The following is a 20,801-nucleotide window of genomic DNA, read 5'->3' as shown; positions in this document are numbered from 1 at the left end:
GCAGCAGGAGCAGAGGGAAAGCCCAGGGGAGCAGGACAAGAGCTGGATCCTGTGCCAGAGGCCAGGCTCTGTTCACAGGCTCCTGCTCCAGAGCCGAGCCATGGGAACACAGGGTTTAGGTGAGGGAATCAGCCTGGTCTCACTCACCCCCCCTCTTTCCCATCATTCCCTGGAGCCCCCACAGCAGCCCCATGGCCAGCAGGCACAGAGCCTTCACCCCACACTACAAGGATGAGCATTGCCCACGAGGTGCTGCCCACTTTGGGGTGCCACCTTGCACCACCCCCAGGTGATGCTCTGAGAGCATCAGCTCTGGGAGATGATTTTCCATGGCTCTACCTGGCTCCTGCAGCAAGTCCCAGCCCAGGGCATCACTCATCCTGCTGTGCCCCCCAGAAGAGCTCAGTGCCAGGCCCAGTGCCTGCTCCCCGGCACAAGGGACACCAGGGACATGGCTCAGGGACTTTCTGCAGGGCAAAGCAGAGCGGTGTCAGCATTGATTTGCTTTTAACTCTTTAGTGCTCCTCTGAGGAAGGGTGTCTGCATCCGAGCACCCAGAGGCACTGCTTGGGCTCAGCCCTGAGCGGGCACCTGCTGTTGCTCGCTGCCTGTGCTAAGGGAGGGAAAGCCAAAGCCGGGCTCTGAGGCAGCAGGAGCTGCCCTGCTGGTGCTGCAGGATTAAACCACGAGCAGCACATTGCACTACAGTGAGGTACTGGATGGTGATGGACAGGCCTGGTGCAGCCAGAGCCCTCTGCTAGGATGAGGTTTCCGTGTTGGAGCTGCAGCAATGCGTCAGCCGGGCTGTGGGTATTTCATGTTTGGTGGGTGGGGAAGGAGGGATCTGTGTGGAAAACAGGGAGGTGATGGGAAGGGATCACCGAGCCCCCTGCCCCTCATGGGAGCTGATGCTCACACCCCCAGCACTCACCTGCAATGGCCAGCTTTGCCCTATGCAAGCTCTGTCACCACCGCCCCAACTGATGGCAGAGGGAGTCTCCAGCAGGAGCATCTCCTCTCTGTGCTGCTTTAATGAGGAGAATACGGAAAGCCTGGCTTCCCAGCCCTGGGAAGGACCCTGCCCAGCACAGCGTGTGCCTGGATCAGCTCTGTCCTGGCAGAACCCCCAGACAATGACATTTCTGGCAGCTCAGAGCTCTGCAAGGGGACTGAGATCAGAAATACCCCATTCCCCCACCGCACCCAGGGGATCTCTTGTGCTGGGGATAAAGGGGTGCAGGTGAAGGAGCGAGGAGCACAGGGGCTGCCACCGACATCCCACAGGCCACCGAGGTGGGATGCTGCAGGGAAGGAGCACGAGGTGGCTTTGGGGGGGGGGGCTGCCAGAGCCCCCCCACGGCCACCTTGCCCCAGCTCACCCCAGGGGAAGGGCAGGAGAAGGAGCGAGCAGCGGGAGCGCAGCGCTCGCAGCAAACCCAGGCGAACGAGCCCCGCTGCTGGCTCCTTGCTGACTAATAAAGAGCAGCCCCGCTGCCGCTGCGGGCGAGTGACAGAGTTTGCCTTCGCAGCCGCTTGATCTCAGTGGGAACTTGACCTCAGCTTGGCTCCGCTCCTCGGGGCGCTCGCAGTGACCGCGCTGAGCCGGCGGGCGCTGGAGCGGCTCCGCTGCCGCCCCGCACACACGCACGCACCGGCCCCGGGCAGCCCAGGCTCGTTCCAGCGCCCGGAGCACGGCTCGGAGCGCGCAGGGAGCACGGACCCGGGGCCGCCGCTTTGCTGCGGGTGCGATGGGGCTGTCACCGGGCGGGGGTTGCTATGGGTCTGCCAGAGCCGGCACCTGCCTGGTCTCCCCATAGCTCATGAGGAGCCAATTCCCCTTCCTAGCCCCAACACGGGACAGGCAAAGAGCCCCAAAGAGCAAAGCCAAGGGGCTCTACAAGCCCCCCTGGCTTGCCCTGCATGGAGCCATCCTCGCTGTCTCCTCTTCCTCAGCCCTCAGAGATGTGAAGCCTGGTGCTGTGGCTGGGCTGAGCATCACCCCAGGCAAAGCTTCCAAGCGTGCCCGCCCCCCCGCTGCTCAATAACCGAACCCCGCTCTGCTGGGCAGGGTTTGGACTCGGAGCCTCCCTGTTGCATCTCTCAGCTCCTCACATCAGCACTAAAGCCACGCTGGAGTTCTTTACACCAATGACCTCCTAATGAACCGCGCTGCCGTTCTCTGGAGGGGTTCCCAAGCCTTTATCCTGACGGGAAGAGCCTTCTCTTTGATGGAGACTCCATGGGGAGGTTCCTTCCCTCCCAGACCTGCACTGACTGCACTGAACAGGCAGCGGTGCAGCCCCTGCCAGCTCCATCCCCTGCAACGAGAGCTCTGGATCCGTGACGCTGCTTTAGAGCAGGGACTGACTTCTCCCATTTCGGGGGGGTTCTTTCAGCCCTTGCTGTGAACAAGCTGACCCCAAACTGCTCAGGGAGCCTCCATCCCCTGTGCTGGGGCTGCACGCCTTGCCCAGGGCTGCTCAAAGCAGGAATCAGTCACCACCAAGGCACAAACAAAGGTCACAGATCCACAAACCAACCTTCCTGCTTCCCAGTCTGAAACCAGAGCTGCTGCTTCCCAACGCAAGGATACCTCTGCCTTCCCCTGCCAGCTTCTGCCTCCCCCCAGCCTCACTCCCATGTATCCTGCTGGAGTTCAGCCCTCTCCTGCTCTCTCCATGCAAAAAAAAAAAAGCCAGGACAAGAGGGCTGAGATTTGGAACCTGCTTCAAGCCACATCCTGACCAGGGGACAAGGAGGGATGCGAAGCGTGGGCACTGCAGCCACCCCACCCCACCCGGCCAGGAGGAGCGGAGGGGGGGCTCTTGTACATACCTGTATATACCGGCCGTGCCAGCACACGGCTTTGTTACCCTGACGTTGTACAGACACTCGGCTGCCCCCGCTCCTCTGGTCTTTCACCTCAACAGGCGGCTTGTGCAAGGCAAGGGAAGGTGAGGTTTACCCTGTCCTAAGCACAGGAGCCCTTCCCTGCCGAGCCAGCTCAGCCGCAGCCCCGTGCTGCATCCCCTGTACATAGCCCCCCCCTCTCCGTGCCTGTCGCTGTGCTCCGTGTTGTGTGTGTGGGTCTGCTGTACACACCGGGGGGTCTCTGCTTCCCGTCTTGCTTCCCTCCGCAGCGGCTGCGTCCCGGTGTGGAACCGAGCCACGGTTTGTGCCACAGGGAGGGAGCTGGGGACAGGCTGCGGGGGAAATAAACCGGTTTTCCTACAGCTTCTGGCTCTGTGTGTGTGTGTGGGAGGGCCGGGGGGAGCAGTGGGGTAGAACCCAGGCTTGGGCACTGCCCTGGGGGAGGAAGAGGCACCAAACCTGGAGCTGCACTAAAGGACAACAAGGGAGGACCGCTTCTTCCCCACATCCATCGCCCCATGGAGAGCAGCACCCACGGGGTGGTCTCTGCTTTGTGGGGTCCATGCAGCAAGAGAGCTGTGATTACCCCCAAAGCCCCACAGGATCATTCCCTGGGCAGCATAAACTCAGGGCACCGAGCTACAGGCACATCTGTGCCAGCATCACCCCTATCCTGGATGGGCACAGCTGAAGCACGACCACAAGCAGCTCTCTGAGGCAAGGGGCTGCAGCAGCTCTGAACAACCGGGTGGGAGAAGGAAGCTTCTCCTGCCCTTGGGGCTGGTTGTGATGAGATCAAGGGCAGGTAAAGCGCTGCAGGTTGAATGTGGTGGTGAAATCAGCAGCGGGAGGGACTCGCACACACGGGGGTGCTTGCAGGAGGGGAACACTGATGGGGAGAACTGAAGCTTGGCTCCGACAGGCTTTGCCATCAACAGCTTCCACGCCACGACCCCCTCATTCCAAAACATCTTCCTGTTCCCCCCCTAAATTTACAACGCAGTCAACAGGGGTTTATGGGATGTGAATACAACCCCTCCCAACCTGGTTCCACCGCATCCCGCAGGGAGCGGGGTGCTGCCCGGCAGCTCTGCCCCCCACATCCGCCTCGTTGGGGCAGCGGAGGTAGCGGGGCAGGAGCTTCCTGCAGGACCAAGGCAGGGAAACAGTGCACTGGATGCTGTGCTGTGCTGCAGCTGAGGCAGCACGAGGTGCTGAGCCGGTGCCTGCGCTGCGGGGAGCTCTCCTGGCTGGGTCTGTATCGCTCTATGGGACCACAGCAGGACCCGCACATGGAGGGGCTCTGGTTTCTGCCAGGAAACATCAACGCTGATGGGAGGAAGGCAGCAACAGCGCGGGGGAGATTCAGCAAAGAAAACCCAGAGCGCTGTGATTTCCCTCTGCCTCCACAGCCTGAAACACGCCAGGTGATGCGGGGGGGCTCCGAGAGACCTCGGAGCATAAAGGGGCTGCAGGAAACCTGGAGAGGGGCTTTGGACAAGGGGCCAGGCCAAGGGGAATGGCTTTAACCTGCCCAAGGGGAGACTGAGATGAGCTCTTAGGCAGAAGCTCTTCCCTGGGAGGGCGCTGAGGCGCTGGCACAGGGTGCCCAGAGAAGCTGTGGCTGCCCCATCCCTGGCAGTGCTCAAGGCCAGGTTGGACACAGGGGCTTGGAGCAAGCTGCTCTATGGAAGGGGTCCCTGCCCGTGGCAGGGTTGGAGCTGGAGGCGCTCCGAGCTCCCTCCAAGCCAAGCCGCGGCTCTGTCAGGCACAGACCCCGGCGAGGTCCCGCCGGGCGGGGGCGCGATGCTCGGTCCAGCCCCGCTGCCTCCCTCTAGCGCTGCCCGCCCGCTGCGGGCGCAGAGGCCCCGGCGGGAGGCTCCGGGACCGGCCCGTTCCCGGTAACCGGGCGCTAGGGCGGGATCCGCGCCATGAATCCCGATGGAATCCGCGCTTCCCCCGGCCCCGGGTCGCCACGGCAACGGCGCGGCTCTGCCCTGCCCAACGATGGCGGCGCCCCGCCCCTTTCCCGTCCCCAAGATGGCGCCGCCCACGTCAGCCCGGTTCCGGGCGGCGCGGCCATGGCGGCTCGGGGCGCGGAGGCCGAGGCGCTGTTCGAGGCGCACACGGCGGCCGAGCTGCGGGCGGTGGAGCGGCGGCTCCGCGCCGACATCGAGCAGAAGCGGGAGGAGCTGCGGCAGATGGTGGGCGAGCGGTACCGAGACCTCATCGAGGCGGCCGACACCATCGCCGAGATGCGCCTCAGCGCCGAGCGCCTCCTGGGCGCCGTGCGGGGCCTGCAGCGAGGCGGCGGCGAGGCCCGGCCCGGCCCCGCGGCTCCGGTGAGGGGATGGCGGCGAGGGGCGCGGTGGGGCGGGCTCGGAGCTTCCCCCTTTGACCTCTCGTTCCTCCTGCAGGCTCGGCCGCCGGCGCAGGAGAGCTTCTACCGGGCGGCGGCGCAGCTGAAGCTGCTGCTGGACGTGCCCGAGAAGGTCTGGGGGGCAGTGGAGGGCGGCCGGTACCTGCCCGCGGCCCGGCTCCATCTGCTCGGAGCCCACCTCCGCCGCCAGCTCCAGCTCGATGCGCCCCGGGCCCGCAGCAGCCCCGTCCTTGCTCGCTTCCCCATCCTGCTGCGGCAGGTGGCTGCCGCCAGCCACCTCAGGTGGGCTCCGGGGGGATGCTGGAGGGATCGCCCAAGGGGTGCCCCGTCCCTGGCAGTGCTCAAGGCCACGATGGACACTTGGAGCAAGCTGCTCTATGGAAGGGGTCCCTGCCCGTGGCAGGGCTTGGAGCTGGATGCGCTCCCTTCCAACCCAAACCATGCCATGACCCCAGAACATGGGGCTCTCAGACCTCTCCCAGCCCCATAACCGCACTCGAACCTCTCGCTCCAGCCCCTGAGCGTTCACTGTGCACCTCTTTCCCTTCCAGATCCACCATCCTGCAGGAGAGCAAGGCCCTGCTGAAGAGCCGCACGGTGTCGGACCAGGCGGTGGCCGAAGCCCTGTGTGCCATCATGCTGCTGGAGGACAGCTCACCACGCCAGGCCCTCGCTGACTTCCTCCTGGCCAGGAAGCTGGCCATCCAGCAGCTCCTCAACCAGCCCCACCACGGTGAGTACCCCTTCGCCTCCTCTCTTTCCCCAGCAGTAGCAGGTGGGTTAGCCCTGGGAAGCTCACTACAGTAGCCATGGCATGGCACTGTGGTGGTGGGGCTGACAGTGGTCCAGCACCAAATGCCAAGCAAATTAACAGTGCTGAGGGCCTCAGGCTAAGCTCACCTCTAAAGGAATGAGTCTTTTGCCCTCCAGCCCTTCCCTGAAGGTCTCACTGTAAGCACAGGGCTCTGTGGAGGGGCTGCCTCAGCTGAAAGGCATTGCTCTGCAGGCGCAGGTATAAAAGCTCAGGTGTGCTCGCTGATGGAGCTGTTAACCACGACCCTGTACCAGGCCCATGCTCTCTTCTACACCGTGCCTGAAGGGATGCTGCCGGATCCAGCCCTGCCCTGTGGTTTGCTCTTCTCCACCCTGGAGAGCGCCACAGGCCAGCAACCAGCAGGTGAGGGCACAGGCAGCTCTGTTTGCAGGCAGGAGGTTACCCCCGTGCTGGGCTGATGCCTTCCCTGTCTGCTTGCAGGAAAAGGAGGGGTTCTGGAGGAGGAGCTGAAGCTGAGCAGCTGGTTCCGGTACCTCCCGGAGTCCGTGGTGGAATTCCAGCCGGCCCTGCGGACCCTGGCCCATCCCATCAGCCAGGAGCACCTCAGAGAGACGCTGCAGAAGTGGATCACCATGTGAGTGCAACAACACCCACCTTGCAGGGCTCTCCCAGGCACCACACAGCACAGCACAAAGCAAACCCAAGCTCATTTACATCCTCCTTCATTCCAGGCAGGCTGCTTGCCCAGCCTGCCTTTTTCCCTGCAGTTTAACAGCCAGAGGCAGCACAGCCCCATCCTAACAGCCAGTGCTGTAGCACCAACATAACAAACCACCTGGGCCGCACAAAGAGATGTGTCTAGAGCTGCTTTACTTCTGCTATAGCCACCAGCAAGCAAGCACAGAGTAAATGAGAAGGAAATCTCTTACCTGGCTCACTTGGCTCTTGATCCAGCACCTCCTTTCTCCTCACTGCCTTTCCCTAGACTGGAGGAGGGAACCAGCCACCCTTTATAGGGCTGCCAGCTCCACCCCAGCATGCCTTGCCCTCCACCTACAGCCCTGCCTGCCCCTTAGAGCCTCATTAGCAGCCTCGTTAGTCCTGTGTCATTATCTGATGGAGCCAGCTGGTCCCTGCCCCAGCTGCAGCCCCCCTCCCCATGTGTTTGCTGGCCATGGGATGTGTCCCCTGCAATGCTTCCCAGAGCCCCACCAGCCCTCCCTGCTGCCAGGGTTCCTGGGGCACCATGCTCCCAGTTTGTGTGTTCCTGGGATCTGGGGTGCAGCTGCCTCCCCCGGAGGCACCCTGAGCCCCATAAGTAATACTACAGGCAAAGCCTCTTCAGGTTAAGGAGCCCATGTTCCCTCCTGCCTTCCCTGGGGCGGTGCCAGAGCAAGTCAGTGAAGCCAAACGTGTCCTTCAGGTGCAGTGAGGACATCAGGGCTGGGGTCAGCAACCTGCTGGTGTACGTGAAGAGCATGAAAGGCCTCGCAGGGATTCGCGATGCCGTGTGGGAGCTGCTCACGAGCGAGCCCGTGAGCCACAACTGGGACGCGCTCTGCCATCGCCTCCTGGACAAGCCTGCTTCCCTCTGGGAGGATCTGCTGCAGCAGCTCTTCCTGGACAGGCTGGAGGTGGGTGGCAGTTCAGGGGAGCCTTGCTGTGTGCTCCCCCTTGTTCACCGCTGGTGTTAGCGTGTGGTTTAAGTGCTATAAGCAGCAGGAGGCACGTTGTAAAAGTGCTTTTGGGTTTCTGTTCCAGGCACTGACCAAAGAAGCGTTTGACTCCATCTCTAGCAGCTCCGGACAGCTTCTCACCGTCGCCTTGCAGGAACTTGAAGTCCACCCCAGCACCTCTGCCCCGAGCAAGCACATCCAGTTTGAACACAACGTGGCCCTGTTCCTGTGGTCAGAGAGCTCCAGCGACCTGCCCTGCGACGCCGCCTGGGTCAGCGTGGCAAACCGCGGCCCCTTCGCCAAGAGCGGCTTGGCCATGAAGGCGCAGGCGCTGACGCCGTGCGTGCAGAGCTTCTGCTCGGCTCTGGACTCCAAGCTGAAGGCCAGGCTGGATGATCTCCTCTCCTACCTCCCCGTGGACCCCTCGGCCAAGGAGGCTGCTCCCGCCGTGCAGCCGCGCTCTGCCTTTGACCGCTACGCTGATGCCGGCACAGTGGAGGGGCTGCTCCGTGACCGCTGCGTCGCCTGCATCCACCATGTACTGGGCTGTGTGCGTGAAGAGCTCCAGAGCACGCAGAGCCTGCTGGGGGGGCAGGCAGATGCTGCCAGTGATGCCAGACTCAATGCTGTCCTCTTCATGGCCAGGCTCTGCCAGTCCCTGAGCGAGCTCTGCCCTCACCTGAAGCAGTGTGTCCTGGGCCGGTCGGGCAGCTCGGAGATGGTGCTGAAGGAAACCCGCTCCACCAAGAAGCTGGGGAAGGGGAAAGCCCAGGAAGTGAGCCCCGTGCAGACCAAGTGGCAGGGGGTGAAGGCAGAGCTCCTGCAGCAGAGCCTCTTTGCTTACCGGATCTGGAGCTCGGCTGTCACCAAAGTAAGGAGCTGTTTCTCCCCTCACCACTGCTTCCTGCATGGGTTGTACTCACTCAGCTCCCTGTGGTCAGCGCTGCTGCTCCTTAGCTGGCTGCTGAGAGCTCACTGTGCTGCTTCCATGCTGCACATGGGGAGAGGAGGTGGCATCTAGTGGGATGGTCTCTGTACAACTGACTTTGGGAGGCAAGGGGGGCTGTGGGAGATCAACCTCTCTGCAGGCAGGAACAGGCTGCCTGTCCTCTGACTGTGTGCTTTGTTTTTTGTGCTGTTAGGGGCTGGTCGAGTGCTTTACCCGCACGTTGCTGCTGGACACGGCTGGCTCTGTCCTGGCCACAGCCACCAGCTGGGATGAAACTGAAATTCAGGAGGAGACCGAGTCTGGAACCACCGTAACGTCCAAGATCCGCCTGCCCATGCAGGTACGAGGTGCATCCCCGTGGTAAACACACAGAAACAGCCTGCTGGGAGGAGAAGCCTCCAGAGCCAGCACTTTGGCCTGCTGTGGAGTTTGCTTGGTATTATGAGCACAGCAAAATGCTCCCCAGTGCTTTTACTTGCTCTTTGAGGTACCTCCTAAGGATGAAGAACATTGGCCCAGATGCTGTAAAGCTGAACTGAAGGACTTAGGCCTGGTTTATACACAGAAGTAGGAAGCTGCTAAAGCTAACGTAGCTTACAGACCATATTAAACTAACAGGGTTTTCCTCCACAGCCTTCCTGGTGCGTGCAGTGCCTCCTCTTCAGCCTGTGCCAAGAGGTGAACCGGGTCGGTGGCCACACTCTTCCCAAAGTCACCTTGCAGGAGCTGCTGAGGGGCTGCATGGCACAAGTGCTTGCTGCCTATGAAAAGCTTATGGAGGAGAAGCAGGAGAAGGTACGTGAGCAGGATGATCCCTCAGCATGGAAAGTGTCTGCCTGTGAGCATTGGAAAGGGTGAGAACAGTCTTCCCCTGCCTGCCCCAGAAATGAGGCAGTAGGGGATCAGACGCCAGACTGCTCAGAACGGTTGTTAGGTTGGATGGTGCTCGATGCTGGTGTTTCTAAGCATTTCCCTGAAGCAGTCCTTTGACACCTTCTGGGTGAGTGAAGAACCTTGTTCCCTGTTTGCAGAAAGCAGGCACCTTCCCCATGACCCAGAACAGAGCTCTGCAGCTACTCTATGACCTGCGGTACCTGAGCATCATCTTGACAGCGAAGAGTGAGGAAACAAAACCCAGCAGGATCAAGCACGACTCCAGGTGCGATGCAGTTGTGGGGTTCAGATACCAGCAGGAGCTTCTGAGGTCCTAAAATGGTTTAAACCAGCAGCTTTATCAGTCCCAGGAGGATGCTCATCCTCAAAATATAGGAGGTGGGGGGGAATTCTGGAGCCGAGTGCTCGGAGATGGTGGCCTCCCATACACAGCGTGTCTATAGAGTTAAAACTCTGTGTATGTTCCAGTCTTGAGAACTGAGGCATCTCTCTCTGGGATGTACCACAGGGAGGAGGTTCCTCTGAGCAGCAGACGTTGTAGGTTGTGGAATAGCTGGAAACTTCAGCTGTTCTGCTGAGTAATTCCCGTTTTTGCTGTCACCTCATTGTGAAACCGCTCTGTTGGCCTTGGCAACCGGTGCTGGGATGTAAACCCCGATAGGGCTCCTCTGCTCTGCTCCTAGGATGGAGAAGGTGATAGACTTCCTGGAGGGACACATAGATCCGTTTGACTTGGATGTTTTCACTCCACACTTGAACAGCAACCTGAATCGCCTGGTTCAGCGAACCTCCGTGAGTTCAAGGCACAGGGAGGGAGCAGGAAGCAAAACATGTTCTGAAGGGCAGCTTCATAAACTGCTTAATGCCTAAAGATAACTGCAGGCACTTAGGCAGAAACGGGAAGAGTATTTAATGCCAGCTGAAGATAAGAGGAGTTGGCTGAACTTTACCTAATGGGCTTCACTGGAGCCTGTGCAGCTCTAATCGGGTTAAGTAGTGCTGAAACAGGCCTAAAACTAACCTACCGTGATAAAAAGCAGTGCCAATTAAAAGCAAGAGTTAGAGGGGGAAGGGAGACACTGTGTTCAAACTTAAACCCGATCCAAGCAGCGTGCTCACCAGTGTACTCAGCTGCTCCCAAATGCAGACAGCCCCTTCGTGCCTCCTAGGTTCTCTTCGGCTTGCTGACCGGGACGGAGAACCAGTACACGAGCAGGAGCGGCACGCTCAGCTCCCAGGAGCAACACAACATCTTGCCGTTAGCATCCAGCCAGATCAGGTGAGGCATTCCTGTGTTCTTTGGGGAAGCAGAATGCCTGGAATCGCTGCCTCCCTCTGACTGGCCACATTTTTGTCTTCCATCTCTTGCAAGATTTGGACTTCTGCCGCTGAGTATGTCGAGCTCGCGGAAGACCAAGTCTGCTTCTAGGAGCACAGACAGAGTTCAGGTCAGTGAATGGGGCTGTACTAACTTCCTGGCAGTACTCATTCTGCCGCCAACACTAGGGCTTGTGGGGAAAGAACAAAGCAGCCAAGCAGTTCATGTTTAACCTCATCTTTATTTTCGGTAAAACCAGAGAACCATTGCAGCAACACAGCACAGGATGGGTTTCCCCTTGACCCTCAACAAACCAACTGATGGCCCCTGGATTCTGGGGGCTCTCTGCTCTGTGGTAAAACATAAGCAATAACCACCATAAAAACGCAGGGATGAGGCATTCTGAGGTCATTGCATAGAAGACAATTCATTTAAAGATGGCTGCAAGAACTCTTGAAGGATACAAGCTAATTATCTGAACTCCTTTCCAGTAGGATGCGGACCTCTAACTCCTGACGAAGCCTGGCTTGGGTATTGAAGCCTGTGTGAGCAGAGTGGTTTGCTTCTCTTGCAAAGGCTTTGTGTTGTCCTGTTTCTGAGTTTTAGAAGTAGACAACTTATGTTGCTACATTTAAAACATCCACTTAGATGGAGTTCTCTGTGCTGAGGCTTGAGAGCCAAGGAATACCTCACTGCTACAGGAAGCAGTAATTAGTAATCTCTTTCCTTTAGCTATTATTAACACAATAATCCATCTGTGGTTATGTCCCTTCAATGGGGACAGAAAAGGTCTGAGTGTTACCTGAGATGCTGATGCAGTTTACTCTGCAACTCTTGTTCTCCATTACTCGTGGTCTGAGGCCAGACCAGACATAGTATGAGGGCTGTTTGAAAGCCCAAAGCTTCACACTAAGGGTATTGTTTACCTCTTACACCTCAGCTGGAGTAGAAGTGTGCAGTGGTGTGTGGCTCGCTCCTACCACTCCCCTCGCCTGCTGTGGTGGCACATGTGTGTTCAGTGCTAGCCACACTTCTGTCAACACCTGACAGATGCTTGCTCCTTCTTTTATGCTCAAATGGTTCTGGAGAGGTTAAAGTCTGCTTTGAATGACATCAAAAGAGTCACCTGCTGCTAACAACAGCCAGACGCTGTGCTGCTGCTGCTCAGAACAGTCTGTCACTCACCGCCTGGAGTGGCGCTGCTTCGGTTGTGGTTCAAGCTCCCGTTGCCTGGGAAGAGCTGTTCTGTAGCCTACGCCTCCTTGCAGTGGCTGTAGTTGAGGGCAGGGAGAATTCAGAGGTATGCTCTAATAGTTACAGATGGTTTTGTTATATGAACTAACAGGTTCCACCTCCTGTACTCACAAGAGCAGAAGACGAGGCGTCGCGCCCTGGCTCTTTGTTCAGGCAGCTTGTAACCGAGGAGGAAGACACAGCAGCACCTTCTCTCTTCAAGCTGGGCTGGCTTTCTGGCATGACCAAGTGACCCAGTAAAAACTGAAACATCTGGCTGTGTGTCTGTCTTCACTGAGGTCGTTCTCCCCCCTCGGCAGGGACCGGGGTCACCTCTGCTGGTGCGGTCGGAAGAGGAGTGTTGTCTGTCCTTAGCCAGGTCACAGTGCGCCACGTGAACCAGGCGCGGGTCAGGGATGTCCGTGCCCTCTGGCTGCAGCTACTTTTTCCCCTCTTGTTCCTTAGAAGTTGCTAGCCTTAAAATCAAATTAAAGAAAAAAAAAACCCAAAACAACCTACACACTAACAGAAAACAAAACATTTCACAGCTAGAAACTGGCACTGGAGCAACATCAGACTCCTCTTGCCATCAGGTACCACCAGTCTGCTCCAGTATGAACCCAGCGGGCGCCTGGCACTGCAGCTCCAGCTGCCTGAACCTTCCTGCTTCTAAACCCTGCTTCTAGTTTCACATTTCAGTACTGCAGCAGTAAAGCTCCATCCAGATAAAGCTCACCCTGCACTGAGCTAGGTGGGAAGTTTGCCACTGGAGCAGTCCTAAGGGATTCCAGTGGTAGCACCTATTCTCCCTGTCTCGGTGACTCTCAATGCTCAAAGGAATTATGTTGCCAAATAAATTTTTTACTAGTTTATTGAAATTAAAAAAGACTTATAAAACTGAAGATGAACGCTGGAAAGAACTTTACACAAAGCAATAAACTGCTAACAAACAGATTAGGCAGTCGATTGGAATTGGACATTTTGCAATCCTATAACACAAATGTGGATTCCTCAAGTCTCCTCCTGACAAGTACTTTAAAACCACCCCAAAAATGAATCCTATAAAAATTGCTTAAAAGCCCCTTTTGCATTGCAATAGTGCAGCAAACCACAAGTAAACAATTCCCTGTTAACCTGTTATTTCAAATATAGACTGAAAAGGCAACAGGCATTTTGTGCAATTCCATGTTAAACAAACTTTTGAGTTGAAATATCAAATCTACACAGTGCTGTCCCTTCACAGAAGGCAGGGAGCTGCTGGTTCATCATGTGGGAAGGCGTCCCCGGCTCTGTAGGCTGTGAAAGTGTGCCTCCTTCAGGATCTGGTTGATGTGGAAGTAAGGACCTTGGCTTAGTGCAGACTGCTCATGGAAGGACTGAGAGGAGACAGGGCTGGATCCCGCAATGACGGGGTTTAGGCTGGTTTCTGCACTGCACGCTCTGTCAGGGCTGTTGATGCTACTGCTACTACAGCTGCTGCTGCTGCTGCCGCTATCACTGCTGGAAGACTGAGACAAAGAGAAGGTTAATGGCAAAATCACACTGTTTTCTCTCCTGTCTGTAACAGGAGACACCTTAGATAAGCAAATCATCTTTACAGTAAGTCCCTCCCTTTCATATTTCAGGCTCACATTCAGCCTGATGGAGTGACATAAATCCACCAAGTGCTTTCTTGGCATTCATCGCTTCCGATACCGCCAACCCCTGGAAAGCTCTGCAGAGCTGAAGGGATGAGCAAACTTTCACCTGGAGGTTTGCTGACCTCTGGTGCATTGGATTTCATCTTTCAGTGTTAAACCCACCAGCTCTGCCCCCACGACCCATGTTAGCACTAGTGAAGTTTGCTGAGTTCATCCGAGAACTGGGAAATAAAGCACATTCCTGCTGAGCTGCAGGTGGCAGTGAAGGCAGACAGGGCAAGGGAGAGCTGTGCTCTTCTCTTCTAGCAGACACTTTAGGTAAGCACCATGCAAAGCAGTCTCCTACAAGTCAATCTTTCTAAAATGAGATCTGAAGCATCCAAAGCAAGAGGTTGTTAAAAGCAGCACAATTCCCATTTTAAGTCTTTGAACACCTTGACATACACACAGCTTTTCCCAGTTGAGCACTGGGACAGCAGTGTAGTCCCAGTAGTCTTCCATGATTTACTTGATAGGACAGCAGAAGAGCATCAAAAACTTCCACATGCAGAAAAGTCATGATTTAGCTCACAGAGAGGACAGGGCTCATTTGCCAGCATTAGACTTCATGGTAATGACTGGAAGAGCCCTAACCATCATTTTCAGCGTTTCAAAGACATAAAACTCTTTGGCTTACACTGTTTTAAGGGCTGCTAATGAAAGGTTCCATTAGTTACAGCTGAAATGTTTCATTACTGTGCGATAGGCTGTTCAAGACAACACTGGAAATATTTAGGTGCTTAAGAAGGAGAGAATGGCTACACCACCATCCCAGGAGAAGTAAATTCATAAAAGCAGCCAGCAGAAGTGACAGCAGCTAAATAACCCCCCCCCATATTTTAAGTATTAAACTAAAACCACAGAAGTCAAAGCTCGGTGGCCACAGCAGAAGACCAATTTGAAGAAGTCTAGTCATTTAAGAGTCAGCACCACATCCAGGAGGCCTCACTGTGAATGTATCTGAAGGACGGTGCAAACAGTCCTTCAATGAGCAGTGATAACGGCCTAGGAAGGCAGTGAATGAGGATTTGGGGTGGACCACACCTCAGTGCCACTGGAAACCCCAGGGCACTGATTCCACATGACAATCCAACCTTCTAAATGTCTTTGTTTTGTTAAGCACCAAAAATGCTTCAGTTCTGTGGCAGCGCAGCAAGCAAGACAACGGCACCCAGGCTTGCTTCAGCAAGGAGATGACAGCAACACATGGGTGAAGTCATCCCTGAGGAAGCAGCAGCTCCTCTTCCTAACCCTGCTAACACTAGAGAGGGAGAGAACCCCAGAAGGACAGAGAGGAGGCAGGACATGGTGCTTGCTACACCATCCCGTTTTGCATAGAAGCACAGGTACTGAATGCAATGCTGTTACGCTGGACAAGCCACAGCAGCCTTGGAGAGAAACCCACCGCACAGGACACTTTGTTGCCTTTTAGTCTCTGTTCCTTACTGTTTTTCGTTACAGCCACCTTCTGCAAATCAAGGTAAAAATCGAAATGAGAACCTGGTATTACTGACTGCTGAAGTTTCACATCTCAACAAACATTTTAGAGCAGTTAGCGATGATTATTTTATGCATCATCTTTTTAAAGCCGAAACTGTGTCCTGGGACGTGCTTCCTGCACCTAAGGCTGTTGACAGATCTGCTTTGTCAGACCCTCTTTATTTCCATTTCTCTAATGCAAAAGTTCACTAGCACAGTGAAGCCCATTTATTGCCCAAACCATGTCAGGGACCTACCATTTCCCCAGGCTGTGGTGCACATTCTGTAACGCATTTGGACTACAATTAGACAAAAAAAGAATCCTTATAGTCATCATGTCAGCAATGACAGGCATCTACACAATGAAACAAAGCAAAAGGGCAAAGGAAAGGAGCCCAATGAATGTTTATAAGTACTTCAAGTATCAAAAGGGCATCTTTGAGGTTTACCTGACTCGTGAGCACCTCTTAACATCACACTGAGGAGCTAGGGGAGTTTTAAATCACTTCCAAACAAAAGTCCTGTTAAATCTATTAACGTGATCTGTGACGAAGCATCTCACTGTGACAGGAACTTTAACCCTCATTGAGACCCTGCTGCCCTCCAGATCGTTCAAGATGAGTTTAACAGAGGCGTTATCTGGCTTCAGTTTGAATTCAAGACCTCAACCGTGTCACACCGTGGAGCGGCGGAGGAGACAAATCCTGTGACGTGGGAGCAGTGGCGCTGCTGTGCGTCAGCAACCTCCACCCGTAACACAGCGGTGGTGCTGAGCACTGGGGAATCCTGTCATGGGTCAGCACAACAAAGAGGAACCACAAGAAATCAGGTTTTACAGCAGTTATGCAGGAAGGGAGTTACCCAGAACACTGCAGACTCCCTTCCTTCCCAGGGAAAATCAGAGCAAAGGGCTTTGCAGTGGTGATTCCCTGGGTTCTCCCGTGGCAGCCCCTCAGAGGATCCACTACAACTGCCTGACCTGACTTCCACCCAGCAAGGAAGAAGGGCTTTTGTTGCATGTATACCCAAGCAGCAGGGACCACAGCAGAGCTGACCTCCTGGTAAAAGGGACAGGCTGAGCAGGAAGCAAAATGCGGTGGCAAAGGCTCTGCCTCGCTAATGTTTAACGTCTGCTCGAGTTCTAGTGCAGTGTTTCATCATGTGCCAGCTGCAGAGCGGAGGTTTGCTATTATCCTCGGGGTGGCTGTCACTCAGGGGTGGTTTGTTGCAGGAGATGCACTTCATTACCGCAATGGGCCAAGAGCAGTATTGATCGAGATGGAAGAGAACCTCAATCTCCCTCCTGTAAAAGGCAGAGTGAAGGATCCCATCTCCCCTGGGTGAGAGTCTAGTGGGACAAACCAGCCATGTCCTTTTGCATTGAACCCAGCTCATGTGAGACCCAGGGCTCAAAGGGAGGGACTGAGGGATAACACCACACAACAGCCCGTTTGAACTGCCATGAAGAAAAATACCTCCCTTCATCCTATACATACTGCTGTCAGTAAAAATAAAATGGGAAGAGGTCCTGACAAAATCCAAGTGCAGTTCCAGTATCACATTGCCTCCTTTCATACTGAGCTTTATGTTCTCAGTAAACCACACTGTAAAACAGTGAATTTCCAACCCAAGGGAGGCAAAAGGAATCGGTACTTCAGCTCATGTTTCGCAATAGCAGGTGTGGGTATGCCCTCAGATGAAAAGCACTTATCTGCTCTTCCCTTTGAAGTTACACACACGTTCCCTCCTAGCTCAATATCCCAAAGCCTGTGATGATTTTTAATCACAAAGAGCTGTCTTTCCTAATGGCAAAGTATCAGGCAACTGAATAAAAGTATTACAAATGGCCTAGAATTCCAAAGTGCCATCAATCGGAAGCACTTGTGCGCTGTAAGCACATGAATGCTTCTATTTGGCACAGGAAGTCCTTTAAGAGACATTCAACTAAACCTGATTTAATCTCCTGCCTTGAATGTCTGGGCATGCTCAATGTGCTGATCCTAGGGTGCAAGAAAACAAGCCAAAATAAAACAAGCTCTATTCATCAGCAGCAACACTGTGAGTTTTGCTCCCTGGAGAGAGGGCACACTGAAACCTGTGTTCAATGTCAATAGAGCTTCTCCTTGCCTGCACATGGGGGTTTAATGTGTTAAAAACAGACTTCCACAAGGCAAGTGCATGCAGGAAGCAGGAGCCTGGTGTTAGCCTGGGCACTGACCTTGGGGTGGTGGGGCAGACGGGCCATGCCCATGCTGTATGCTGCAGACACCCAAACAAAGCAGCCGTTCAGGACACAGTTAAGGTCACCCATTCCTGCGGGGCTACTACAAGGCTATTTATTGACAGTTCTGCATTTCAATGGCTTTGCCCAGTCAAACGCCAAGTGTTTACATGACAAGCAAAGGTGCTTCTGCCACTCACCATGAAAGGCTTTTCCTGATTGTCTTAATTTCATTACTCCTACTCCAATCCCTTGTTCCACACTAAATTCTTCCTCCTCCCGCCACAAAGCCATTAACTACTCTACACACGGAGGGGAGTTTAACCTGTTGGACAAGTGAGTCAGTGTCAGATGGCAAAGCAGCTATGGATGGTTCTACCCGTTATACCCGAGAAGCAAAAACGACCTCATCCCAGCAAGTTCTACCGCTGTCTAAACAACAATACAGGAACCAGGAACAGTTTTCAGCACAACAAATTCCTTCCTGATGAATATCTCAGCTCTTGGAGCATTTTCCATACAGTGCCAGTGACTGTCCCATGAACTGCTTGTAAAGGTGTATGATAAAAGATATGTTGCTCAAAGGCATATAGCTATTTCCATTATACATACACTATTTTGTGCATAGTATAGTTAATAGTTCAATGTAAGTGCAACAGTTCATGATGACTCGTTACAGGCAATCTGCAGTGAAAAGGCTGTGCAAAAATCTACAAGGATGTTTCAAAAGCCTTGCAAGAAATCAATTGTGTTAACACAAAGCAGGAGGGAGCCTCTGCCTCACACTCTCCTTCATAAGCATTTTGCAACAGAACCACGTTGCTAATGAGAAATGCACACAGTGAAGTTTCGGATGATTAATACAGACACCAACTCAGGGAATCTGGCAGCAGTTTGGAAATCAGCATTTTATATAAAAAGAAATCTCATAAATAGCAAATGCACCATCCCAGAACACCTGACATGAGAGCAGCGAGAGAAAAAGAGACAATTTATCCCACCTCCAGCAAAGGATCACAGCAAACACAAGCAGAAACCCAACAGTTTGAATGGTTTAGCTGTGAACAATCAAGTCCTGCTTGAACTGCTGAGCTCCAGCAGAGCATTTTTTAACCATCAGATAAGAATTACTGCAACCAGCACGACTTGGATGCTTTTTGACCTTGTACCACAAATAATCACGTTCCTGTGTGTAACTGCATAGCTGTAAGAGTAGATGGCCAGGCCAAGTAACCACACACAGTCATCCACCCCAGCCACCTCCTTGGTGCTGGAGACATCACACCTCATTTCAGAGAGCAAAACCAGAAGTGGCAGCAAATGCTTTTCTTGTATCTTCACTTGGGTGCTATGAATCAGTGTCTGAAACACAGTAACAGTGATATTCAGGCCCCAGGTAACCAGATTCCCTAGAAAACGCTGATTTCCAAACCACGCTTCACAGATTTCAGCCTCTGAAGTCAGTAACAGAGTTGAGCCTCATGAGCTCACATTCTCCATGAATACAATTTCACAGACTATTCCACCTGTTATTTAACTTCATCATCAAAGGGAACTGACTTTGCCCGAGAAGGCTCTCACCTCAGTGTCCCAAGAGTCCTGAAGGACAGTACTCCTGGTACTACGCTTTGTCTGGGGAATGTGACCATCATCTTCACTGCCATTCCGCCTCCTCTTCCTGAAGAATGTGCAGGGGGAAAGGAGAAAAAAAAAAAAAAAAAAAAGGCATTAGCAGCTTATTTATAAACCTTCTGCTTTGTTCTCTAAAGGCAACTCAAAACTAAGGGTAAAACCTGATAAATTGATGCTGTATCTAAACCTCTGACGTGCTGTGGACACAGTCTCTTCTTAGCTGCTGTCTCCAGAACAGAGAAGAAATGATCATGCTTCTCTCAAAGCAGCCAGGCTGATGTTTCTATCAGGACTCACACCTGCCACTAAACCCAGTGCTGAGCAGCTTCCTAAATAAACCCATTTGACAACCCTCAGCCTTGCAACTGCTCTCAATACTCAGTCACATCTAAAAATAAGCCTGAGACTCTGAATGACATCTGACAGGCTGAGAACAGCACCTGGAAGAGCAGCAGTGACCACGCTGTCCATGAACACCCAATTACATTCACCTTGCTTGCATGAGCCTGCAGTTAGTGCCTGGGGTGAGTTAAGTCTCTCTGTTCTAACAGCATCTGAAGTCAAGTTGCAACAGTTTTCCATGTGGAAAGGAAGCTTTGTCAGAAAGCACCTCAGAGAAGACAAATCCTTCCTCACAGCCCATGGATTTGCCATCCTCCCATAACATCATTGCTGCTTCACGGCAGCTGATTCAAAACAGTGACCCAGAATCCTGCAAAGCAACGTCCCTCACTGCCCACAGTATTTCAGTACTAATATCAGATGATGCTTCCCACTCTACAAACATCACGTCAACCAGGACCTCGGCACGCTGGGCACTAACCAAAATATAAGATAGAGCAGTTTCAGTGCCCAAAATTGAATACACACTCAAATGAATCAAAACAGCCTCAAGTGAGGTATTTATAACCACATCTTCTCTTACAGACAAGCTCCCGCAGCAGACTCAGCTGTCAGTGTTTGCTCCACGCCTACAGAGCAGGAGCTGCCTCCTCACTCCCCAGCCCTGGGTGCCCACAGCCCCCTCAGCCGCTGCCCACCCATCGGTCTCTCCCTCTCCTAGGAAGAGACCTTCCCCCCTTGCATCGCCTCCAGATCCCTCCTTCTCTTCACACCTCCATCCCCCTCGGCCAGCACTGCCACAGGGGGCCCAGCTCCTACGTGCTCCACAGTCCCTCCTGCTTCTCCCCCACCCAGACAGGACCTACCTCCTCCCCTTCCCCACCAACACACACCTCGAGGGCCCCCCCATACCCTCCGCATTCTCTCTGACCTCCCAGGCGCAGCCAACCCCGACCCGCGGCTTCCCCCTTCAGCATTCACCACCACATCCCAGCTCCCGTTCAGCCCCTGCTGCAGCGCAGGAGGCCGCTCCCCTCCTCTCCCCCCATCCCCTTCGCAGCTCCCCCCTTGCTCAATGCACCGCAGGGGCAGCACGGGCCACAGCCCCCCGCAGGCCGCGCTTCCCCGCCTCACCTCTGCCGCGCTCCCCGCTCGCTCGGCTGCCGGCAGCTCATGGCGGACCGGGCCGGGCTGTGCTGGGCTGTGCGATGAGGAACGGGACGGGACGGGAATGTCGGGGGGCGGCTCGGTCCCCGCTCGGTGCGGCCTGGCCCCGGCCTGGTCCCTGCCCGCCGCCCACCGCTGAGGCGAGGCGTCCCCCGCCCGGCTCCAACCGCCGCTTCCGGCGTTCG

General features: G+C 54.8%; 2 protein-coding genes and 1 long non-coding RNA gene across 6 annotated transcripts; 1 reads left to right on the top strand and 2 right to left on the bottom strand.

Moving 5' to 3' along the window:
* Nucleotides 1-4,930: 4,930 nt before the first annotated feature.
* Nucleotides 4,931-12,370, top strand: COG1 (component of oligomeric golgi complex 1). The gene is made up of 14 exons (XM_061455228.1): nucleotides 4,931-5,213; nucleotides 5,289-5,533; nucleotides 5,803-5,984; nucleotides 6,258-6,428; nucleotides 6,507-6,660; nucleotides 7,450-7,660; nucleotides 7,788-8,573; nucleotides 8,845-8,991; nucleotides 9,285-9,446; nucleotides 9,683-9,810; nucleotides 10,229-10,337; nucleotides 10,715-10,824; nucleotides 10,918-10,993; nucleotides 12,209-12,370. Exons 1-14 carry the CDS (start codon nucleotides 4,953-4,955, stop codon nucleotides 12,347-12,349), a joined length of 2,883 nt encoding a protein of 960 aa, XP_061311212.1. The 5' UTR covers nucleotides 4,931-4,952; the 3' UTR covers nucleotides 12,350-12,370.
* Nucleotides 11,085-12,338, bottom strand: LOC133270230 (uncharacterized). Its single transcript, XR_009743692.1, has 2 exons — nucleotides 12,229-12,338; nucleotides 11,085-12,134 (listed from the first exon to the last, which is right to left on the bottom strand). It is a non-coding gene; the product is annotated as an uncharacterized LOC133270230 (long non-coding RNA).
* Nucleotides 12,371-12,949: 579 nt separating the features above from the next.
* VCF1 (VCP nuclear cofactor family member 1) lies at nucleotides 12,950-20,650 on the bottom strand. Of its 4 annotated transcripts, none has more exons than XM_061455223.1 (4): nucleotides 20,584-20,650; nucleotides 19,057-19,153; nucleotides 15,181-15,243; nucleotides 12,950-13,604 (listed from the first exon to the last, which is right to left on the bottom strand). In XM_061455223.1, the coding sequence occupies exons 1-4, from the start codon at nucleotides 20,622-20,624 to the stop codon at nucleotides 13,362-13,364; spliced, it is 444 nt and encodes a 147-aa protein (XP_061311207.1). In that variant the 5' UTR covers nucleotides 20,625-20,650; the 3' UTR covers nucleotides 12,950-13,361. The 4 variants fall into 4 exon arrangements, with proteins under 4 accessions (XP_061311207.1, XP_061311208.1, XP_061311209.1 ...); XM_061455224.1 differs by lacking the exon at nucleotides 15,181-15,243 and adding an exon at nucleotides 15,512-15,553 and having other exon boundaries at nucleotides 20,584-20,643; XM_061455225.1 differs by lacking the exon at nucleotides 20,584-20,650 and adding an exon at nucleotides 19,599-20,097.
* Between the last annotated feature and the right edge of the window lie 151 nt (nucleotides 20,651-20,801).

Source organism: Pezoporus flaviventris, unplaced genomic scaffold (genome assembly GCF_033815535.1).
Source record: "Pezoporus flaviventris isolate CSIRO_AGI_PZ_B2104156 unplaced genomic scaffold, CSIRO_AGI_Pfla_v1 ptg000020l, whole genome shotgun sequence".
In the NCBI taxonomy this organism is placed as follows: domain Eukaryota; kingdom Metazoa; phylum Chordata; class Aves; order Psittaciformes; family Psittacidae; genus Pezoporus; species Pezoporus flaviventris.
The sequence above is the reverse complement of the archived record's forward strand: the minus strand, read 5'-3'. Positions and strand labels throughout refer to the sequence as shown.

Coding starts and splice junctions, on each gene's coding strand:
- VCF1 (XM_061455223.1), bottom strand. CDS start 20,624: ATGAGCTGCCGGCAGCCGAGCGAGCGGGGAGCGCGGCAGAG. Junction 19,154..20,583: donor GAGCGGGGAGCGCGGCAGAG/GTGAGGCGGGGA, acceptor CACATTCTTCAG/GAAGAGGAGGCGGAATGGCA. Junction 13,605..15,180: donor GCAACAAAGTGTCCTGTGCG/GTGGGTTTCTCT, acceptor TCTTTGTCTCAG/TCTTCCAGCAGTGATAGCGG.
- COG1 (XM_061455228.1), top strand. CDS start 4,953: ATGGCGGCTCGGGGCGCGGAGGCCGAGGCGCTGTTCGAGGCGCACACG. Junction 6,429..6,506: donor CACAGGCCAGCAACCAGCAG/GTGAGGGCACAG, acceptor GTCTGCTTGCAG/GAAAAGGAGGGGTTCTGGAG. Junction 10,994..12,208: donor GGAGCACAGACAGAGTTCAG/GTCAGTGAATGG, acceptor ATGAACTAACAG/GTTCCACCTCCTGTACTCAC.